A 25,112-nucleotide genomic window follows, 5' to 3' on the forward strand; every position below is an offset into this window, starting at 1 on the left:
TTAACTATTTCATGTTGTACAAGCTATGAACGTAAACTATCTCTTCATTTGTTTAAGTTTTTGATTTCTTTCAACTGTAGTATCTACCTACAACACTTGTATATATTTTGCTCTATTTAATCCTAAGTATTCAGAAGAAGTTATTATAAGGACATTTTAAAAAACTCCAAATTCCAATTATTCATTTCTGATATAGGAAACCTGTCGACTTGTGTCAGTTGACTTTGTATCTTGCCAACTTGCTATTCCTACTTATTAATCCAGAAGGCTTTTGAAGATTCTTTGAGGTTTTCCAAATAGACAATCATGTCATCTCTGAATAAAGACATTTTAAGTTTTTCCTTTCTGATTTTTTGGAAAGATTAGAAATCTTAAGTAAAACATTTTAAAAATTGTCTTATTATACAAGCTAAAGCTCCCAGTATAGTGTTAATATGGATTTTTCTCTGTAATTTCTCTATTTCATTGAATTCTGGTCATTTTTATTTATTTTTAAAGATTTTATTTGAGAGAGAGTGAGTGAACACATGTGCAGGTAAGTAAGGAGGAGGAGGAGGGGAGAAACGGGGGGCGGTGTGCAGGAGAGAGTCAACACTACCCTGAGGACAGAGCCAAATGCAGAACTCCATACACTGACCCTGAGATCAGGACCTGAGCTGAAGTCAAGAGTCAGAACCAACTGACTGAGCCAGCCAGGTGCCCGAATTTTGGTCATTTTAAAAATTATTTCTTTTCTCTACCCACTTAATATTTAATTAATTTTTCTTTATTTGGACTCTCCAGGTGAAAGCATAGATCATAGATTTTTGTTGTTTTTGTTTTTTAATAGACGCATTTAACACAATATATTTCTTTCTTTTTTTTTTTGAGAAAGAGAGAGCGAGTGAGCTGAAGGGAGAGGCAGACGGAGAGAGAGCAAGAGAATCTTAATGAGGTTCCATGCCCAGCACAGAGCCCCACCTAGGGTTCCATCTCACCACTCTGATATCATGAACTGAGCCAAAATCAAGAGTTGGTTGCCTAACCAACCAAATGAGTTACCCAGGCATCCCTTATTCAATATAGTTCTATCTAGGGACTATGTTAACTGTATCCACAAGCTTTGATATGTTGTATTTTCCTCTTTTCATTCAGTTCAAAATGTTTTCTAATTTTCTCTGTGAATTTTTTGCTTTAGTCTACTATTTTTAGAGTCGTCTTAAAGGTTTTTTCAAATGTTTGATGATTCTTCCTGACATCTTTTTTTAAAAATGATTTATAGCTAATTTTGTTATGGTCAAAAAACACACCTTGAAGATTTCAATCTTTTTAAATTTATTAAGACTTTTCTTTCTTTTTATTATTAGGACTTCAAAAATAAATCAATTTTATTAAGACTTTTCTTTATGACCTAGAATATTGTCTATCTTAGTAAATGAGTGATGTCCACTTTTAAAAAGTATATATTCTGGGTACCTGGGTGGCACAATCATTAAGCATCTGACTCTTGGTTTACATTCAGGTTGTGATGTCAGGGTTGAGAGATCGAACCCCACTTCAGGCACTGTGCTCAATGGGAAGTCTGTTTGAGATTCTCTTACTCCCTCTCCTTCTGCCCCTCTCTCTTGCACTCTAAATAAATAAATAAATAAATAAATAAATATTTTTTAAAAATAAAAAATTATATATTCTGTTAGAACAGCAGAATGGTTAATGGCAAAGTTTCTGGAGGTGAGTGCTTGGCTTTGTATCTGCACTTTACTGCTTTCTAATATAAAGTCATTTAAAAAATTACTTAACTTCACTGTAACTGAGTTTTCCTATATTTGAGATGGAAATAAAATGAGGATACCTACCTTATAGTATGGTTCTAAAAATTAATTTTTTTCATTCATATAAACATTTTGGTCCTTTTCTACATGCTATATATGTTTGCTGCCATTATTTGTGTTATGATTATATGACATTTGCCTTTGTCATTATCATCTGCAGCAGGAACAATTATATCAAATAAACTTGAAAAACATATTGAGAAACAATAGCTGATATGTACACAGAAAGTGAGAAGTACATAAGGTCATGAACAAGGGAAGTGGGTGACTGGAAAAGACATCAGAACATAATCTCAAAGGTAATCATTTTTCACGCTATACTTCCCCTATAGCCAATCTCCTCCACAAAAAGTTACATAGAACTCCATGATACACACATACACACACATGCAAATATATATGTATATATATATATAGATAGAGAGAGAGAGAGAGAGAGAGAGAGAGATTTTCTTATGATTCCCAAATTCACAACTTTTAGCCAAACCTCTTTGAACTCCAGCTGTCTTAAGCTACTGTTCGCTGTAAAGGTATTATTTAGATCTCTCAAAGGCTCTTCAAGCTCCACATATCTATGCCTAAACCCATAAACTTTGCCCTGAAATTGTTATTCTCCAGTTTGTTATAGTATTGAACCACTCATCTTCTTGCGTAGACCAATATCCCTTATTATTAATATATCTGAAAGTCCCATTAATTTTTCCTTTTAAATATTGTTGATTTAAGTATTGTTACATTTGCACATTTTTCTCTTTCCTTAGCATCATTGTTTTAGATCAAGAAATCATTGCTCACGTGGACAATTGTGGACTTTTCACCAATCTGTCATTCATTCTCAATGCTTCCAATTCCATACCTATATTTCAGGCAAAGCAGTCATTACAAACTGCAAAGCTGACTATATTACCCCCACATAACCATCTATGTTATTTAAAAATTGTTTGGCTTTCAATTTCTTTGAAAGATCTTGGTCTGTTTCCCAGTCATCTTTGTTATCATGCTTTCTCCTTTTTTTTTCACATCTCAATCACACATGCCTTCTACATTCAATCGATGTTTTCTACTCCTAGCCAAAGTACCTTTGCACACAATTTCCTGTGCCTGACCTCTGCCCTACTTTTCTTCAAATTAGTAAATTCTACCAATTAATCAGACTTCAATCAAATGGTACTCCCTCAGGGAGACTTCCCTGATTATATTTATCTATGTTCGCTTCCATTGTTTCTATAAAATGCAGAAGTTTAAAAAAAATGCAGAAGTTTATGCATGTGATCTTGTAATTAACGTCTGTTTCCTCATGTATTTTTTTTGTTAAAGATTTTATTTATTTAAAAAAAAGATTTTATTTATTTGACAGACAGAGATCACAAGTAAGCAGAGAGGCAGGCAGAGAGAGAGGAGGCAGCAGGCTCCCTGCTGAGCAGAGAGCCCGATGTGGGGCTTGATCCCAGGACCCTGGGATCATGACCTGAGCCAAAGGCAGAGGCTTTAACCCGCTGAGTCACCCAGGCGCCCCTCCTCATATATTTTTAAATGCAAGTGAGAAAGGACAGTGTTACCGTTAACTACCATATCACCAGTAACCTGCAAATGTCTGATCATAATAGGCATAAAGTCATGTTTTTAATATCTTAAAAAAATAAAGGAATAAAATTCCATTTGAGAGTGGCATAACTTAGAAGAATCAAGTATTATTTTAAAGGAAAATAAGCAAAAATTTTAGCATTGCAAGACTATTAGTAAGAAGAGCAAGGTTTTTGTCATATAATTTTATCTTTGAATTGATATTTTTTACTATAAAAACAAATTCCATTTCCATAATGAAAAAGAAAACCATTATAGAACCCTAGAGAAAAAAGAGAAAGAGAAAGAAGAAACAAAGAAACAAAGAAGCAAAGGAAGGAAGGAAGGAAAAGAAGGAAGGAAGGAAAGAAATGAAAATATTGAGTTCTGGCCTGACTTTTGCCAAAGAAATCATACAATAAAGTTGCACACAACTCACATACTGAAAATAAGCTCTTCTGGAATATAATTCTTCTCAGTCTCCCATTAACCTGTAACGAATCACTTCAAATAATTAAGTCAATTTTCTTTGTTTGAGTTACACCAGAAACAAAGCCAGAAACACAAAATTGATAGTAAGATCATTTGGGAGATGAAACCACAGAACATCTGTGGGAAAAGCAGCAGCGAGGCTGGAGAATCTGGGAGTCAGTTCAGAATCTGTACTTCAAAATTATCTCTCCCACAAATTAAGGGACCTGGGGTATTTATTCAATGATTTCCTTCAGTCATTGGTGGATGGTTACTCCTGAGGTGGATGTCAATTCCCAATACTTCTCTGTCTGGCGCGTGGACAAAGTAGAGTCTAATCATAAGGAAACTTGAATAATTGGAAGATAGACCAGAGTGTACTGTCCTGGGAAAGCCCAAAATGATATGGATGGGATATCAAAACAGTCTGCTGCAGACTACTCCTTGCGCTCATTCATGTCCTATAACAATATATACAGCTCCCATACCACTCATTCAACATGAACTTCATCCATGGCCGGCACTTCTATTGTCTAAGTTTATTATTGCCCAGTGGAGTAACTCAGTCTCTAATTTCCAAGAGGACCACCATTGGTTATGATGCCTTTTAAGCTGCTGCTGCTGCAATTGCCCATTATTGGGCAGGGACAAAGAAACCATAGGAGATTCTCTGATTTCCAGATATATACTTACTGGTCCTCATTATGTAGCATCAACTCTATATCCTATGATAATACAAGTCATTTTCCCTACCGGTATAGTATGCTAGGGGAGTATTGCTATCTTTGCCTCCCTGTCTCCTGTGATGAACTTACTGTATCGCTTGACAGATGCCTGTTAATGGTCCCTCTAAGAGCCCAGTTGCATTCCAGAAGCTGGATTCTGAACGATCTAGGTCTCTGCTGCAGAGAACATGGTCTGCAGAGAACCAGAAACCTAGGGATCTCTGCTGCTAAATTCTTGGACTTTTCTTTGGAAAAAATTTCAGAAATGAAACTTAAATGCTCATTTTATTGCTCTTGCTCTGTCTTCTACTCAATACTAGTGGTCTTCAGAGTCAATAAATGTGTTACTAATGCCCCCAATATCCTAAGAGGCCCACCTAGCACTGTGTATCTTTCTTAGAGATAAGAGTTATAAGAAACAACAACTTATTCTTTATCTTAGATGGGATATGCTAGATCATTGTACCTCTATAATATTCACTAATAAGGAAATCCCCTGTATTTCTGCAGGGTTTATTTTAGACCCTACGGTACTTTACCATAGTTCTTTCCATTGCTTGCTTCCTGAATATGATCTTAAAAATGTCATCGGTGTAAGAGAACAATTTGAGATTTGGTAGAATATCCAGATGATCAAGTTTACTTTGCACTATATTGTAACAAAGAGCAAGAAAATAATTACAGCTATAATATAAAACAATGAAGGTGTAATGCTGTCCACTTCAAAGGAATACAAACTGTTTTGCTCCTCTTCCTTCTTAGGAATGAAAAGAACACATTCACCAAATCAATAGCTACATGAAAGTGCTAGAGGCTTTGTTGATTTGTTCTAGTACCAAATCCATATTCAGCATATCAGCTGAGAGTGGGGCTATCCCTTGGTTAGCTTAAGACTGTATTCTACCATTTGCAAATCTTCAGGATTTTTGGTGAAACAAACAGCGGTATGACAAGACTACCACACCCGTAGTCTAATCACTGCCATTCAACTTGAGATATCCATTGCTTCTGATTTTCTATGTGGGTCACAGATGTGTGTGTGGCCTTCCTTACAGTGAAAGCTTGACTCTTACTCCACAGCTAGCCAGTGTGAGGATTCTGTCAGCTGCTAAGTGTGTTTATCTTAATGACAAACCCATGACTAGAAAAATGATCAGTGATTGGTTCTCATACCCTTTGGATCCACTGTAAAGCAAACTTGAGGCAAAAATGCATTTATCATCTGACCTGTGTGTTCCCTGCCTCTAATGGAGGGTCATAATGGTGTTTTATGTTCCTCAGTACTGCTTCCATTCCTAATATATCTATTAGCCCTTGGAAGATATATTGCAAGTCAGAAAACCAGATTGTGATTTTCCACTGTGGTAACTGACATTAGCATTCTGCTCATCAACTGTTTATTGTTTCTGATATTTAGTCAAATAATGACCTCATTGGCTGCCCATCTCCTTACCCCTAATAACATAATGGTTTATGCACCCTCGTCACATATTCCCATGTATTGATGGCCTCCTGCTGGCCATTCCAATCTTGCCCGCTCATTATAGTAATTGCATACACCTTGCTGTTGACAATTACATGCTGCTATGTGGCTTCTGGTTCTCTTGAATCCAATCATCTCCGTTGATGGTATAGTTTAAATTGCTGTATCTGCCTCTTTTGAGGTCATTTTCTTCCCACAAAGCCATCCTAACCAACTACCCTCCTATGACCACATTAAATTCACTTCTTTGTCATAAAGTTCTCTCAGATCCTCCAGCCAGAATTGGTTGCGCTTATGTTTTTCCCATTTTTTAGTTTGTACTGGATTATCACATCTTCTCAGGGCCTGTATTAGAGGCAGTGTGTGTTTCACTGTAGTATAAGATCCTTTAGTACAGAAACTTGGTCAAGTTTATCAATTTATACCTTGAAGTCTTCTTCCTACAGCCCTTCCTCCTTTTAGGAATGGTTTAAGTCATCTGAATAAAATTAATGCGTGATTTGAGAAAATAGGAAGTGTATAGTACAAAGATTCTGGATGCTTATATGTTTCAATAATTAATATTTGATTAATTTGTAAATCCTAGAAATTGACAATAAGAACAATTCAGAATTGTGATTCTTTAGATCTATCTAAGGCAGGGACTAAGGTATATTCTATAAAAATGTATTTACTATGCATGAGAATCTCATCCCTAAAGAATGACAAGTCGAATGGAAATTTATTCATTTTAATGAAACAATTGATATGTCTTACACAAAAACCCTTCTGCATCTAGTGTATTACATTTTCCAGTGACTAATTTAAATAAAGTAACATGGATAAAGTCCTTGTAATGGTCAGTTTATATATATACATATATATAAATGTATCTATGGATATCTTGAAATGATTAGAGAAAGAACATAACAATAGTGATTTCTTTACATTAGCAATTCCATTCTAGTTTATTTTATCTGAAGATCTCCAAGGCTTTACAAACATTAACATCTCCCTCTTATCCAGTGAGATAAGTATCATTATCCAAGTTTTATAGTGAAGTGATGGAGGCACAAAGAGATTAAATGATTTCCTCAAGGTTACCGCCAGTTATGACAAAGTAAAGGATAGAAGTTAGATTTATGAATCTCAGTCTTATACTTTAACTATCCTTGGGCTCTGTGTATTTGTCACCAAAGATATCCAGATAAAAAACACTGAGAACACAGTAAACAAAGACCACAGAGGTAAAAGCCAAATATTTGGATATTCAACATCAAATTGATTAAATAGGAAAAAGCATTAAATACACATCTGGAAAGCTAACTTTATTATAAAGAAGGTGATCCATAGTTTGTAATTAAACAAAGCTGGATGAGACTTTATTACTTCATATGCCAGCAAATTGGTATGTAAGAGTATAGGACTGTGCTTCAAGAAAAGCCTAAAAATATGTATGTCTCTATATTTACATCATTTGGAACTAATTAATGTGGCCTATGGTAATCTATACACCTAATAACTATATCTGGGTAATATGTTTTCTTTGCGATTTGTTTTTAACAATCTATCGTGTCAGATTAAAAGGTTAAATTACTTTTCTAAGTGACCTCTATGTGAAGTAAGAATTGTATTGTGAAAGCAGAACAGAATTTTTTCTTTTGTTCTGGTAAGTCAGGCAAAAGAATTACCACTGTACAGATTACCTAAGTATTCATAAGTCAATACCTGTATTATGTATTTGTTTTATCTACTGATTGTTTATAAGAAATAACATTGATCTCAGGTAACCATTACAAAGTTCTAGGCATTCTTTTCGTTGAAACTGTATGTCTGTGCCTCTTGAAGACAATCCAGTTACTTTGGTTTTAATATGCAAGGATCTGAGAGTATATTTGTTTCTCTGTGCACACTTCCTTGTGATAGATATTTTTTAAAAGATAGAAAAAAGTTTGTATCTACTCCCTGCAACTCTTCTCTTTGATCTCTCAAGAGAGGAAATGTAGTATATTTGAAATTCACAAGTTTTTGTGATTCAATCATTCCTCCTACTGAAATTTTTGACAAATTGTTTTTTTAAATAAATTGCTCTCGGGAGTGGGGAGGGCATTATTATTCAATGACCTTCAAAAACTCAACAGAGAATAATATTTACATAATGTAATCTCACTGCTGATCAGGCTTGAGTCCCATGATTTGATCAAGTAAGTGGAGGTTCTCTTCATCCCTTGACTAGAGGACACATACACTGATGCCTTCCTCTACTTATTCTACCTATCAAACTCCTGCTCCACCTCAAGATAAAGTAGATTCTACCTATTTTCTTTTTTAAAGATTATTTATTTGTTTGTTTGAGAGAGAGAGAAAGAGAGTGAGTGAGAGAGAGCACACAAGCAGGAGCAGGAGAGCAGCAGAGGAAGAGGGAGAAGCAGACTCCCCGCTGAGTAGGGAGCCAGATGTGGGGCTCAGTCCTAGGACCCCGGGATCAGGACGTGAGCCGAAGGCAGATGTTTAACTGACAGAGCCACCCAGGCACCCCTGGATTCTGCCTATTTTCTTAAAGCTTACTTGATTGCTTTAGAACATGCTCTCCGTTAATACATACTGCATTTTTATCTATCTGTCTCTCCAATAGACTATAAATTTCCTTATTTCAAGTATGGTATCCTTTTCATATCTCTACAGGCATACCTCAGAGACATCACCTGTTCAGTTCCAGATTACTACAATAAAATGAATATTGTAAACAAGCAAGTCAAATAATTTTCTTCCCCTGTGCAGAGAAGTGTTTACACTAAACTATACTGCAGTCTAGTAAGAGTTCAGTAGCATTATGTCCAAAAAAATATGTATTATAAGGGAAATACCTTATTGCTAAAAATTACTAACCATCGTCTGAACTTGCAACAAGACATAATCTTGTTGCTGGCGGGGGGTGTTCCTTCGTGTTGATGGCTACTGATCAGGGTGGTGGTTGCTGAAGGCCAGGGTGTCTGTGACAATTTCTTAAAATAAGACAGCAATGAAGTTGACTCTTCCTTTCATGAGTGAATTCTCTGTATAGATGATGCTTACATTTCATGCACAGTAGAATTCTCTCGAAATGGGAGATAATTCTCTCAAACTCTGCTGCTGTTTTATCAGCTCAGTTTGTGGACTATTCTAAACCCTTTCAAAAATCCTTTCAACAGCCCTTTTGGCCGGAACCGCCATCTTCCAGTAATTTGCCAAAATGGCCAACACAAAGGGAAAGAGGAGAGGTACCCGTTACATGTTTGCTAGGTCTTTTAGAAAACATGAAGTTGTTCCTTTGGCCACATACATGCGAATCTACAAGAAAGGTGATATTGTGGACATCAAGGGAATGGGCACTGTTCAAAAGGGAATGCCCCACAAATGTTACCGTGGCAAAACTGGAAGAGTCTACAATGTTACCCAGCATGCTGTTGGCATTGTTGTAAACAAACAAGTTAAGGGCAAGATTCTTGCCAAGAGAATTAATGTACGCATTGAGCATATTAAAGATTCAAAGAGCCAAGATAGCTTCCTGAAGCGTGTAAAGGAAAATGATCAGGAAAAGAAGGAAGCCAAAGAGAAAGGTATTTGGGTTCAACTGAAGCATCAGCCTGCTCCACCCAGAGAAGCACATTTCATGAGAACCAATGAAAAGGAGCCCGAACTGCTGGAACCCATTTCCTATGAATTCATGGCATATAAATATAAAGAAAATAAAAGACCTCAAGACTATAAAAGAAAAAAAAAATCCTTTCAACAATCTTCACAGCAGCTTCACCAGGAGTAGATTCCAACTCAACAAACCACTTTCTTTGCTTGTCCATAAGAAGCAACTCCTCATCGTTTAAGTTTTATCATGAGATTGCAACCAATCAAATATAATAATGAAAACTTTGAAAAATGTGACACAGAGACTCAAAGTGAGCCAAGGCTGTTGGAAAAATGGTGTCAGTTGATTTGCTTCACACAGGGTTGTTACAAACCTTCAATATGTAAAAAATGCAATATCTGAGATGCACAATAGATGCACAATAAAGCACAATAAAACAAAATAAGCCTGTATAATTATTACATACAAATCCATAAGTGCTACAACTACTAAGTGTTATTCTAAGTTTGCAGAAATGAAAAACAGTCTCTTCCCTTTGGGAGATAGAGATCTCAAAGTTTAGCAGAGAAGACAGACGAGAAAAATATCTAAATAGCAATATAACAAGCCCAAATAGATGTTATTATTTGAAGCCATACCCTAAGGGAGTCAAGGAAAGCTTCCTACAGTAGATGACTCCTAAATTCGGTGTTAAGGAAGAATTAGGCATGAACCAAGCAGAGGATGAATGGAGGGGAGCGGTCCAAACAGATGGGACAGCATGAAAGACCACTTTGGGTTATAAACTAGTAAAGGCAGATACAGAACTTAAATTTTGAGATCAGGTTAAGAAAAGTTGAGATTGAAACAGAAGTCGCAGATACCAGACCATGGAAAGGATCTTAACCTGGGCAACCACATATTTCCATCTACCAGGTTTTTGCCAGTTATGCTGACACAACTAGAAATAGCATTCCCCTTAACTCGTATGTGTCCCACTTTGGACAGTAAATTCTAAGGTCACTGTAATTTAAGACTATCTCCTGATTTTTTTTTTTATTGAAAATAGTTAGGAGCCTTTGAAAGATGTTCATAAATATTGATTGATAAGGTCAGTAAACCATTTAGAAAGACTAATCTGGCACCTGGAAGATGACATCCAAGGGAGTGAGATTAAGGCCATAAAAACTAGTATAGAGCCCCCAAAACAAACCAAGTGAGAAATGATACAGACCTGAATGGTAGTGATGGTAAACAGGGTCGTAGAGAAGAAATCATTTCAAGAAGTGTTTAGGAAGTAAAATAACCATCAAGTTTGAATGATGGAGAAAAACAAGGAGGAAACCATTAGATACTAACTGTGATTCAGAAGAATAAAGGCAACTAAGTGAAGGCGTAGAAATGGAGAAAACTCTAGGATGTGTGCTTTAATGATGGAATAGCATAAAATGGATTGTAATGTGTGTGGCAATAATTGTAAGGTAACTGGCAAAGTTTCTTAGACACAAATATCAGGCAACGTTAATATCAGCACTGTGAAGAGTGATCCTAGAAAGAAGCACGGAATAATCAGGAGCCTGTTTGGACAGGACAGATGTGGGGCACTGGGACAGGCTGCCCAGTTCTTCAATAGCGTCCTGGTGTGAGCGACCCTGTGAGTCAGGTGTCAGAGCCAGCAAATCCGAGCAGGAATCTGGTAAACAATTCATTATTGAGGCGAAAGATTGATAGCAAGATAAATGAGCTGATGATACAATAGGTAATCGACTAAAACACAGGTAGAAACAAAATAACAAAATCGAGGACTCCCTGCTGGGACAGGGAATAATGAAGAGAGCATCTGTGAATAAAACTGACAAATAGATGATTGTAAAGCTGTTCCTGACCACAGAAGCTGGAAGAATGACAAGAAAAGAAGCAGGCAGAGGTAAGACAAAATAAATGAGTGCTCGCTCACTGCGGTTCAATTTCGCTCAAATAAATGGGGTGCCTGTGTGGCTCAGTCAATGAAGCCTCCAACTCTTGACTTCAGCTCAGGTCATGACCTCCCCTCATGAATCAGGGTCATGATCTCAGTGTCCTGAGATCCAGCCCCCTGTCAGGCTCTCCACTCAGCAGGGAGTCTGCTGGAGATGCTCTCCCTGGCCCTCTGTTCCTCTGACATGTTCTGAATAAATGAATAAGTAAATAAATAAGTCTTTAAAAAAAATTTACCCAAAAAAGTAAACTGTCAAGTGCCAAACTTAACAGATGAGCTTGTGAATTCATAGGCAGCGAATTCCGTGAGCAGTCGAAGCAGAGGCAGAGGGTTTTGCTAGAGCCCCAGTCATTTTATTTATTTATTTATTTTTTTTAAGATTTTATTTATTTGACAGACAGAAATCACAAGCAGGCAAAGAGGCAGGCAGAGAGAGAAAGAGAGTAGGAAGCAGGCTCCCCGCTGAGTGGAGAGCCTGATGCTGGACTCGATCCCACGACCCCGAGATCATGATCTGAACCGAAGGCAGAGGCTTTAACCCACTGAGCCACCCAGGTGCCCCCATTTCATTTTTTTTTACACGCAATGAGAGCAACAGAAAAGTAAAATTTCAAAATGAGATGACAAAATAAGTGTTGGTTGCTATGTGATCAGGTCTTTGTGCTTTATAAGATAGCCAGAATATTCTCTTTTATTTTATGTACTCATATGTAAGAAGGTAAACAGTTCTACTTATTGTCAAATGTGACTGAATTTTTTTAATGAAATAAATTATGCCAATAAAAATACATCTTCTGGAAGAATATTTTATCTTACAGATATCCTTCTGAATTTTTCCTTAAACAACCCTCATATATTTCAGAAACTTGGTATTCTGCTCCTCACCTAAAAATCCTCACTGCAAGGTGATGTGCTCTATTGAATTACAGTCACAGGTAATAGCACAGAAGAAATTAAGAGCTAAAAGCTATCATGACAGTAAGTATCGAGTAAGTAAGTAAGGTTCAAAAATTACTGAATAGTAGTTGAAAATTTAAAGTAAGAACAACTTTCAAAGTGATATCTGGATGTTAGATTCAAGCTAGTATGTCTAATCTTAGATATCTGCTTAAAAGTAGGATGTTTTGTCACTGTTAATTAATTTAAATATTTATTAATTTATTATTAATTAATTAATTTAAAATTATTGGTTAGACATTTATTAATTTAAAGTTATAATTTGCCTAAAAAATGGTATATTTTATGTCACACCCAAATGAAGGGTGTATTAATGAAACCTACCCTCTTATTAACCAGCCACTACATTAAAACAAACAAAACAAAATGCAAAATGACCCTTTCTGTCATATTTGCAGTCAGTCATCTATTTCCAAAATGACTCTATATGGATCTCTAGTCAGGAAAGATTATACACAATGAATTGATAGATTAAGGAACAATAAAGAATAAATATCAGCATAATCTATAAACGGTCAACATAATTAGTGTTTGCAAAAGTACTTACTTCAAAATTGGGCTAATAAGATTTAAGCAAATTACGTTCCTATATAAGTCTGAGTATTTATAAGTAACATAACTAATATGCCCTTAAGGCCCATTGTTAGTTTCATTGGGAAATTATCTTCTCATTGCATCTGTCCAGGCTGAATACAATTCATTTTATCATCCCTCATAACTCACTTCTTATGGTTTTATGGAAGTGTATGTAGTCGTTTCACCTCTGGCTTTACCCTGTGTTCCACTACATCACAAACTCATTTAATGGTGATATTAATGATTTTAGAAATCACTACAAATGGTTGTCAGCATCGTTGTCGTTAACGTCTCAAGGGAACCATACAAGTGAGTTTTATCAGCTTGAGGCTGAGGTATTTGATGAAGTAATAACAAACTCGCTCCGAATTGTCTTTCATTACCCTTTATCTCTCCTAGAGAGAATATAACTTATTCAAATTATAATGGCCTCTGTTATCAATGAGCTTTACTATTTATTTACCTGCATCCAGACATGCAAATGCACATGCATTCTGGTTTTTCAACCTACCTGTAATGAAATTTCTTCACTATCAGAATCATGCACAATCACAAATTACAAACTAGTTTCTAGTATAATTTGCTTAGCATTAAAAAAAAACACACCTACTCATTCTTTTAATATACTATCTTGATTAAAGGAGTAAAATCCAATCATTATGGTTGAAATACAATATATGATAAACAACTTAAAATAAGATCACATTTCAATTAGGAAGTAGTTTTGTTTTTCTCTTAAGCAACATATGAAGTGAAATTGTGCTGAGGCTAACTTAGGTTAAGCAGAGAATTACTAAAGACAGGGACTCCCGCTCAGCACAGATATCTAGGCATCTACTTTTTATTTTAGCTTAGTTATCTTTATTTATGGCAGTAGTCCTTGTATTTGTATGAGCTGGGGAATTTCAAAGCGTCTTCATACTCCCTATCAGCTGCATCTCCTTAAGGGTTGGTAAAGTAGGGTTAAAAAGTTACAATTATGTGTAATTGACAGAGAGAGGAGAGCCAGCAAAGTGCTCTGATAGCCTGTAAAGAGAATCAAGGGAAGAGTGTTCCCTGGGCCATTCCTCTTTCCTCTCTGCCTTGTCTGCTTTTGACCTTGAGAATAACTCTGTCTTCCTTGTCTCTTTTTTTTTTTTTTAAGATTTTATTTATTTATTTGACAGAAATCACAAGTAGGCAGAGAGGCAGGCAGAGAGAGAGGAGGAAGCCGACTCCCCGCTGAGCAGAGAGCCCAATGCGGGGGGGGGGGGGGGGGTCTATCCCAGGACCCTGGGATCATGACCTTAGCTGAAGGCAGAGGCTTTAAACCACTGAGCCACCCAGGCGCTCCTTCCTTGTCTCTTTTAACATATGTTAACAAACAATGCAAAAAAAAAAAAAAAAAGAATCTTACAATGAAGTTAATGATGATTCGTTCTTACAACGAATATTTATTGACTACTGGCTTCTTGCCACACCTGTTCTAGATATGGAGGATGATATAGACAAAAATTTCTACCTTCACTGTGTTCTGTTAAAGGTAATGTGTATAAACGCGATGGAAAAAATAGAAAAATCATGTAAGGTAGAAGGAGACTGCAAGGGATTGCTTTTAATTTTAAAAAGTGTAATGGAATAGGCCTCAATGACATAGTAATAGACTAGAAAGAGATGAGGTAGTAAAACTACCTTATAGAAAAAAATGAGGCATTTGTAACAATAACTTCCAATGGCTTACCATTTTCTATTTTGTGAAATGTTCTTGATATACCATTAGATTCAATCCTCCCAATAACCCTGAGAAGTAAGCAGGACAATTGTGACTATCCCCATCTTGCAGATGAGAAAACACATTTGAAGAAATTAAATGTCACAAACATCCCCTGTATTAATTTTCCGCTTCCAGACCATATTTTAACCCTTTCATTTAATACTCCACAGGCCAATGCATTAGCTTCATTTGAGATTCTTTCAAGCAAATGAAAGTCCCTAAAATTAAAGTGCTAATATTGTAGCAGTCGATGACATCCACAAAGGTAGAATCATGTCTGTTCTATTCATTAATGATGTCATTCCATTAAGTGCATTAGTGCCCAGCTCCACTGGACTTCCTGATTCTCAAATACACCCGTTAATTGTTTTCTGCTTTCTCTGACTATAAGCAGTTAAATACTTGCCCACATAATCTCTTTTTCTATCTTTCCATTATGACATCAGATATTCTTTAAAGTTGTTGTTTTCTCACATTTTCAGATGGTGGACACTATTTTGTCATTTGGGTCTTAACTCTGTCATCCCATTCAGATTATTTATTGTCTATCTACTCCCAACTAGTGTGTGAACTGTCTGTGAGCAGAAACGTTGGCACCGTGATCAGAGTGGTGTTTTAAATTCTCACAACTTGGGGTCCCTGGGTGGCTCAGTGGGTTGGACCTCTGCCTTTGGCTCAGGTCATGATCTCAGGGATCGAGCCCCACATCAGGCTCTCTGCTCAGCAGGGAGTCTGCTTCCCTACCCCACTGCCTGCCTCTCTGCCTACTTGTGATCTCTCTCTGCCAAATAAGTAAATAAAATCTTTAAAAAAATAAAAAAAAAATTCTCAGAACTTTACAAAACACATTGTAAGCACCTTGTATTTGTTGTTCTAGTGAATAAATATTGGCTTTCAAGTCATCTCACAATTCCAAATATGTACTAAGCATCAGTAACTACAGAAAGTATTTGGAACTATAAAAGTAATATGCATTATATCAAGTTCTTTTCTTAGCATTAAATTATTTAAATACCCTTACTATTATCATTTTCAGATCATAAAAGTAAAGCAGAGAGAGCAGGTCTACCAACCGATAACTCTCAGAACCAAGATTTGGGTACATAGTCTTAACCACTCTGCTCTATGAAATTCTTCTTTGACACTATCCCAAAAGATTATGACTATTTCCTGTGAATTATTATGATTATACTTAGTATAATATTACCTTTGAAAGATTATGACTCTTTCCAACACACTGACAAGTCTAGGGAGTGTCATTTGCATGATTGTTACATGAACACACAAAATAATGTGAATAAATTCCCTTGGATTGGGCAGGGAAGGTCATTGTTTTATTTAGAGTACTTTGAATAACTTATATGTTTCTCCCTAATTCTATTGCCTTCTGCTCTTTCTAACTGGTATGTAAATAGTTGTCCACATATTCTATCATTTTTCTATTCACCACTAGAAGAAATGTAAATAAAAGTGTAAATATTTCAAAAAGAATACCTTAGTTCTATAATGTTCATACATAAATATACATTGGAAAGCTTAGATGTGTACCTGGAGGAAGGAGGAATTCTCATCAAAATATCAACGGAAGAGAAAACTAGAAAAATTTCTAAGGTATGCATTTGTCTATGTTTTAAAATTAATAAGGAGAAACTCTTATTTCAACATCATAAATATTAGTTATCAGAGGAATTGGATATTACGGTGCAGGGGGAAGATTTATGCAAGACTTTCCCACATACTATAAAAGGTGGGACTTTCTTCTTTGCCTTAAAGTGAAAGAAAAAACAAGATCAAGAAAGCCACATGAGGATATAGACAACGGCGTGAAGTCTGAACCTTGCACCCATGATACAGTGTTAAGGAAATAGCAGAAGTGAGTAGTGATCTTTTAGTGATCTCTATTAGTTATTCCAAGTGTATTCTGCAGAGCCCATAAGTAGGATATTAATGTTACATGAAACAAGATTTCTATGGCAGATACATTTTTAAGATGCTTGATGAAAGTCAATTAAGTGTTATTTCTGAAAAACTTCTTGGAACTTTTAATGCATCAATGTGACTTCCAAGTATTCAAAAGTCAGTTATGGGTTGCAGGGTTCCCCACATTAACTTGAATTCAAAATCACATTTTCATAAAAAGGAATGATGTGCCTTAGAGTTTACTTGGGATTGCTAATTATTCTGATTAGTAATGATAGGAAAAGCAAATTAGCTCATGTCATTCATCAGTTGATAATGTAAAAAGAGTAGCTAGTGTGGTTGCAATGGGTAGAAGATAAAGGGAGAGCACTTACTTGAACAAGATTTTGGTATAATTATATTGGTAGTTCCTACAGATAAGATTCTCTGTATTCAAATACAGTTTCAATTATATTGCTATCATCTTAGGGAAAAAAGAAAAAACCCTTATAGTAGGTTAAGCTGTAGTTGAAGATTTTATGATTATTTCTAGGTATGTATTTAAAAGGGGTCTTATAGGCCCTGGGTGGCTCAGTCGGTTAAGTGTCTGTCTTCAGTTCGGGTCCTAATCTCAGGGTCCTGGGATTGAGCCCTGCAGAGGGCTCCCTGCTCAGGGGGGATCCTGCTTCTGGCTCCTTAATGCCTCTCCCCACTGCTTGTGCGCTCTCTATTGTGCATGCTCTCTCTTTCTCTCTCTCAAATATAGACCATCAAAAATAATAATAATATATATATATATATATATAATCTTAAACTAAACAAACAAAAGAGGTCTTATTGTACCTAGATAGGTATATTTCTGTCAATCCTGTTTTGAAATAATAGTTTTTTGTATGTAACATTAATTTAAAAGATTTATAAAAAAAAGTCATTAATGCCAGCAAAAAAGATGTGTAGTCTAAGCACTATTTTTCAACATAGGAATTTAGCTTTTTAGACCTGTTATCACTCTAAGAATATATATCATTTTATCATGTAGCAGCTTTTCTCAAATGTAGGTATGGATCTCTAGAAAGAGGAAGCATCTGAAATTCTAATTTTGCGTACTCAATCTATAAGGGAGTAGAAGATGTCAGACTAAAATTTCTTAGGTAGGTCTCTTCCTGTCTCTAGGATTTATGACAATAAAATACTAAGGAGAAAAGTATAACATCTACCTCATAGAATTTTTTGGAGTCTTAGAAAGAAAGAGGATGATACTGAATAAATGAAAGATCAAATGACAAATACAGTAAATAAAAGATCAAATAAATGAAAGATCAAATGAGAACATGGTTACCTCTTACTTTCCACATGGTTCACAAGCAAGCCCACAGGTTTCCTTAAGCTAATGTCCAGAGGAACTATATTAAGGGACCTCTTACCTTAGAATACTGGGTATGACCTCAAAAGTGATTAAAGGTCAATGACAATGCCTAGCAGAATATTAGAGCAGTTTAAGGCAGAAGGGAAAACACGGTGAAAGCGCAGGGAAGCCATAGAACTTGACCAGGTAGTTAGTACAAACATAGTGTTTGGTGAAATTTTTGGAGCTCTTAAACAGGAAATGAACTTCTTATTTAGGAATTTGCAAAATACTTTGCATTGAAGTAAAGCACAAAGAGTGTATATATCATTAGTTTGCAGTGTAATTAATCATCATCAAGAGAACACAGCCACATAATCAACAAGTAGGTAAACATATAGAGCATTATTGATGCCAGGGAACACCCACCGCCCCCCTCGAATCCCTTGAACAACTCTCTTCATTCCAAAAGAAACATTATAGTTTAGTTTGGTTTTTTTTCCCCCTCCTTTTGGGCCTTACCTGAATGGAATCCCATAATATACACTCAATATAAAGAGATTCACCATGTTATGCAATCGTATAGTGACTGTTTTATTTGGACAATTAATAAAAATATTATAATTTGTTATTGTAGATCATAGAAGATAATTCTATAAGTTACCCTAATATTAAGACAAACTTCCATTTGAATAAACCAATGACTTTTTTTTTCTTTATTTCAAATATGGTACTGATAAACAAAGAACTATCGTGAACTCTTTATGCAAAGTTATAAAAATTGAAATCAGTATCACATGAACATAGGAATTTTTTCACTCATATAGGAGTGTAACTATAATGTAAAAGGAATGATTTTCATGTATGGCCCATAGGATTCCTTTTGTTTCTTGGCTATTGGATGATGGAACCTTTTGAAAATCTGGAGATCACCTACATAGATCACTCACTTGAAAGCTTTCCATATTTACATACACAACTTTTTGCATTTAATTTCAGAGCATCAGACCACCTGAAGGAATTTGCAAATCTACAGTGTTCAGATGAAGAATATTAACTTTAAAGTCATACTTTTGCAAACATTTGTTTTTATTTTTCAGAGAGGGAGGGAGGGAGAGAGAGAGAGAGAGAGTGAGGGAGGGGACAGAGGGAAAGAGACAACCCCAAGCAGGCTCCATGCCCAGGGCACGACCCCATGTGGGGCTTGATCCTACAACCCTGAGATCATGACCAGAACCAAAATCAAGGGTCAGAGCTTAACCATCTGAGCCACCCAGGCACTCCTACAAACATTAAAAACAAAAAAACCAACCAACCAATATACAACAACCAAAATACCCCCACAGAGAACTATTGTTTAGAACAATAGCCTCCTTCTTTTGTAGAGAAGAAAATCATGGAGGTTTTTTTCATAACATGTTTTAAAACATAGGAAGTGGGCAGAGCATTTGCCTTTCTGGGGTGATTGAAAATAGGCCACCAAAGCTTAATTAGCCTTGCCTTTGAGTAGTCTCAGATCTATTCTTTTGTTCTACTCTAGTCCAGATACAGTATATTGGGAATATCTCTCTCTCTCTCTCTCTCTCTCTCTCTCATATTCTTCTAATACGTAATTTTTGAAAAGTCTTCAGAAATTCTTAGGTTTTTCTCATTTTATCACTGGGTCATTTTTGTGAAAACAGTGTCAGTCGGGGTCCAGTTATAGCTAACAGAAAGTGCTCTAGCTATTTCATGCAAAATGTTACTTAAAAGAAATACAGTGCTACAGATCAGTGTTTGGGCACCCTTGAATAATTCAAGAATCACACCATAGAAATGACCACTAAACGGCCCATGACAAAAATCAGGAAATGAAAGACAGACACTGCTCCCCTCAATTATGACTTCGTGATCACAAAATGTGAGCTGGAATCTGGAGATCCCAGAACGACCACTTCACCTCTTGGTTTGGGGAACGTAGCGCCTGCTGTGATGCAAGCATGAAGAGGTTCCAGGCTCTGCTCCACCAGCCCTATTCATGGTGGGGCCCTTCTCTTCCCTTAGATTAGCTCCGAATTCAAGACTTACCTGAGCACACATGATCAGTACAACCTAAATTACACCCAGAACGCCTGCTACAAGGTAGTACATAAGGAAGACCACAAGGGAGTAGAACCCATGCTGAGCAAGCTTATTTACCTTTCATGCTGCAGATATATCGATATATCGCGGCATTCAAATGGGGCTTCGACTGTGAGGATGTGATTATCACAACAGCAATAAATCTCCAAAATGAAGTTGCTTTAAAACCATTTTTTTTTTTTTTTAGATTACACTGTTTTTTAGTGTTGGGGCTATTATGTAACAGCAAATAAAGAAAGGATATAGAACTGACACTATGGGGGTGCCTGGGTGGCTTAGTGTGTTAAAGCCTCTGCCTTTGGCTCAGGTCATGATCCCAGGGTCCTGGGATCAAGCCCTGCATCGGGCTCTCTGCTCAGCAGAGCCTGCTTCCTCCTCTCTCTCTGCCTGCTTCTCTGCCTACTTGTGATCTCTGTCTGTCAAATACATAAATAAAATCTTTAAAAAAAAAAAAAAAAAGAACTGACACTATGTGACTGAATCCTATACAGTGAATAACAGACATTGCTCACAATATCTTACTATACTGAAATTATTTTTGCATTAAATATTGCTTGAAATAAGAGAGACTGAAATTGGCTCAGGCTTACCTTTTTTTTTTTGTTTGTTTGTGGCTCTTTAAAATGTGTGTGTGTGTGTGTCCTTCTTGTGGAGGAATTTTTCACTAAAGTAACATTTTTTGTAACAAAATTTGATATGCACATTCCAGGTGTCTAGAGAGACAAGAAAATAGCAAAATATTCTTTACTTTTTCTGATTTAGTTAAACTTTTTCCTTACATGAGTTAGGAGTATTGTATTGTAAATGCTATATACATTTTTTAAAACTTTGTCTCTGTAATGCTCTATAATAGTGATGTCACATATGTATTCCCTGAAAGCAGAGGTCCTATTTTTAATATATAAAAACAAGAGATCAGAATTAAATATATGTATATATGTTTCTCTGAACTTCTGGGTATCTGAGCTAAGTATCGATCTGCTTTTTGAACTCCAAAGAAGGACACTCATATTAGGGTTTTCTGTAATTTATGCATAATAAAAGTAATTTTGGTTAAAATCAATAGTTTGAAAAGTCGTTGTAGCCCAGCATGATACAATACGGGAAAAGTAAGTTAGCTATTCAGGCAGTCATCATATCTCAATTGTAAGGTGTCAGATACCTCCTTATATTCTCCATTCGTGAAAACTAAGATGCTTCTCTCTCTGCCTCTGCCACTCTCACTCTCTTTCTCTCTCTCTGACTCTCATGAATAAATAGATAAACTCTTAAAAAAAAACCAACTAAAAGAAAAACTCTTTGCTATGTTAATACAAAATCTTTTAGGACATTTCCTTATCAAAGTGACCTCTATCCATTTAAGCCTTGTTAGTAGGTGATAATGCTATTTGGTGGATGACCTCACTTAAAATTGAATCCCACCCAAAAAAATTGGAAAAGATTCCATCTTATATAGCCCGAAGCTACACGTGGAAAACCTTTATTAAAGAAAATTACAGACAATAATATAACAAACACAGAAAAAAAAATGTGGAGGTATAATAGAAGTTACATGTGTCTAGATTCTCAATTAGAAAAAAAATACGTTCTACATTTGTCACGATTGTGTCTTCATCTGCACTCCTGCTCCTCCCCAGCTCTGACTTCTAGGGATCCCACAGCCTTGAGCAGGAGGTACCACAGGAGAAGGGCTCTGGCCAGCCAGGCTTGCAGCTGTGTGCCCTTGCTCCCACTCCTGCCCATTTCTGGCCCGTCTCAGCTTGAGAATCTTGTGTGTGTGTGTGTGTTGTGGGAAAGTCAGAAAGCAGCGGACACCCTTTCTTCCCAGTGTCATTGCAATTTCTCTCAATTGCTCCCTATGGTTCTCAAGCAATAGCAGGAATTCCTAGGGGAAGAAATGACAGAAGCCAGGTTGAAACGCAGCCTTTCTAGCGCTGTTGTCCCCGGGGCCAATCACAGCATCTGGAAGCATCAGAACGGCTATTTATCCTTAAATAAAGAAATCCTACCTTCAAAGCTTTTGTAAAAATTACGTAACTGCATATAACATATGTAGAAATGGCAAGCCCCAAGGTGCTCAGAAAGTGGATTCTCCAACCACCTCAGTTCCTTCCAGCCCGGGCCAACTCTCACAGGACTGTGTTTGCTCGCCCCCTAGTGGCAGACACCCGCACTCACATTTGCCTGAATTGCTCCTGCCACTCTTCTTTCTTGCGACAGTGTACCCAGAAGGTCAAAAGGTAAGAGAATATGTCCAAATCAGATACTTTGGAAAACCTAATGCAGACCTTATTGAAACAAAAAGAATACGAATACTAGATGGAATACTCCTCCTAAAAAAGACTATTAAAATGAGAAAATAAGCAGCCTAATTACAGAGAAGGAAGAACACGTGCTGCTTGCCCAGCCTGAATATAATTTTTGGTTCTGCTTGTCACAATTACAAGTTAAGTAGCATTATGTTGTTCATGCTTACTTTACTTCGGAGCTGCTTAAAAGGACCAATTCTTAGTATTTTTTTTTTTTTTTTGGAGACCCATCTGTTGACACTGCCTCCATCTTATAGCCAAACTACAGAAGTTGATGATTACCTCATCAATCCTCTACTTAGAAGTAAGATTGCCAAAAAAAAAAAAAAAAAAAGAAAGAAAGAAAAAAGAAAAAAAAGAAATAAGAGTGCCTTTAAAGAAACATTTGTTTCTATATTGCAAAAATCTCTTGTAATTTCAAATATTGCAAACCAGGTTGGAGATAGATAGATATATATATATATATATATATATATGGCCAGATTTACTTCTTTTAGTGTGTGGTTTTTGTTTTGTTTTGTTTTGTTTTGATTTGTTTTGTTGGTCAAATGTTAAGGGATAGCCACAAGGGGACTTCTTTTTTTTAGTGCATATTAAGTTAACAGTGTGCTGTCTAGATATCCATTCCAGTATGCTCTTATTTTTATTTTTACAAACACCATAAAAACAAAATTTAGAATTGTTCTAGTGGATGCAAATGGACTTGTGATTTCAAAATTGGATTTTACTAGGAAGAGTACATTTTAACCTGATACATTTTTGAGAGATGAAGAGATTTTTCTAACAGCTTTCATGTCTATATTCAAATCTCTCTCTCTCTCTTTTTTAAGAGATTTTATTTATTTGTCAGAGAGAGAGCAAGAACACACAAGCAGAGGGAGCAGCAGGCAGAGGGAGAAGCAGCTTCCCCGTGGAGTAAGGAGCCTGATGTGGGACTTGATCCGAGGACTCTGGGATCATGACCTGAGCCAAAGGCAGACGCTCAACCGACTGAGCCACCCAGGTGTCTTTATATTCGAGTATCTCTTAAATGCTATGAAAAACTCATATAGACTAATTGATCTAATGTTTATTAAATGAAGTTTTCCTAAGAAGCATTTTCTAGGAGAGACTTCATGTTGAAATTTAAGAATTAGTTATTTAGTGGTGACTTTATTCCCATTTTCCACTTTTTTAACTCGGCTTATCTTCATTTGTTGTCTTTTACAGATAAGAAACATTCAGGTCAGCAACATCAATAGGTTTTATTACCAAAAGAAACCCCAGATGTTATCATCACCTATTCTGTCAGTTTAATTAGAAATATTGAAATCTGCTCTATCCCTGTTGAGCTTCAGACTCTAGAAAAAAGCTTGTTTTCCAAGTTCTTCAAATTCTTAGGCAGCTACTACTTTGAAAATTGAATCACTTTTCACATTTTAATGGGACCAGAGAAGAAGCAAAATTTGGGCATTTTTGTTTTCAGACAAATAATCCAGGATGTTTTAGAAAGCAGTGATCACATTTAACATTGATTTTAATCCCACGATCATGGTATTGTAATAGAGGCACAAGCCCCATTTTTTGCCAGCAAAATAGGACAATAAGCTCTCAGTATGTTACAAAATTAAATGGACTGAAAAATTACAGGTGGTTTATTTAAAGAACAATTTTTTTTATTTCAAGATGAAATGATTTGTTTTATCTCATAAGTAATGCTTCAGGGCAGTGACTCTACATAGTTCTTTAGGAACCCAAGCCAATGCCTTCTTTCCCTCTTGAGTGAGAGACTTTCAAGATCCCCTGGGCATCATCATTTCAGTCAACTGGAAAAGGGGGCACACATCAGATCTGGGAGTAGTCCAGCATTTCCACTAGAAATGAGCCAGAGCTCAATCCCATAGCCACAACTACCTGTGGAGGAGAAACTGGGAAATACAGGCTAGTTATGTGCTTGTGAAGAAATATATCTATATTATGGATAGTTACTAGCATTCCCTGCAAAGACTGACTGTCAATAATCAAGTATCCATCCAAACGTTCCTTCCTACATATGGAACAAGCTGAGACTCCTTTCTCAGGGGAAGACCTGAAGTCCTATGTAGCTCAAAGTCTAAAATCACTTGACGATGTATGGATTCTCCATCATGTTCAGAAGCAGATCCTATGGCCAATACCTTGAAAAGACCAGTTGTCTTCTATTCCAGCGTGGAGTAATTGGGTCCTTGATCATTGGGATCACTGAGGAAAGTTGCTTAATTACATCTGAGTACACTCTCTGGTAGAAATTCGCAGAGACCCCAGCTCTTATGGCTAATGGGCTCTTTGTCGTCTTTTCTCTTCTTAGCCACACCCGGACAAGGTATCACTCAGATTTTGCAGCCTGATTCTGATTTATAGAAATTGGGAAGCCCGAATAAGTTTTAAGACTTGAACAAACTAAAAGTGTTTTAGAACACAGTGGTGGTTTCATTGGTATGACTAGTGGGTTTTTTTTCTAAAATTAATTATATTTTCATTCTATTTGTGTCAGTAACACAGAAAAAAAAGTCTTCCCAG

At 36.3% G+C, this 25,112-nt stretch overlaps 1 protein-coding gene across 1 annotated transcript in view; it reads left to right on the forward strand.

Annotated features, from left to right (window-relative positions):
- Window positions 1-9,238: 9,238 nt before the first annotated feature.
- Window positions 9,239-25,112, forward strand: part of LOC116866398 (60S ribosomal protein L21-like) — a 40,125-nt gene continuing 24,251 nt past the window's right edge. Inside the window, exons 1-3 of the mRNA XM_032855391.1 lie at window positions 9,239-9,741; window positions 13,398-13,456; window positions 22,322-22,505. Of these exons, the coding sequence (XP_032711282.1) occupies window positions 9,265-9,741; window positions 13,398-13,456; window positions 22,322-22,505 (720 nt within the window). The 5' untranslated portion in view covers window positions 9,239-9,264. The remainder of the gene's footprint in view (window positions 9,742-13,397; window positions 13,457-22,321; window positions 22,506-25,112) is intronic.

The sequence above is a fragment of the Lontra canadensis genome, unplaced genomic scaffold (genome assembly GCF_010015895.1).
Source record: "Lontra canadensis isolate GAN:19392208 unplaced genomic scaffold, GSC_riverotter_1.0 scaffold9, whole genome shotgun sequence".
NCBI lineage: Eukaryota > Metazoa > Chordata > Mammalia > Carnivora > Mustelidae > Lontra > Lontra canadensis.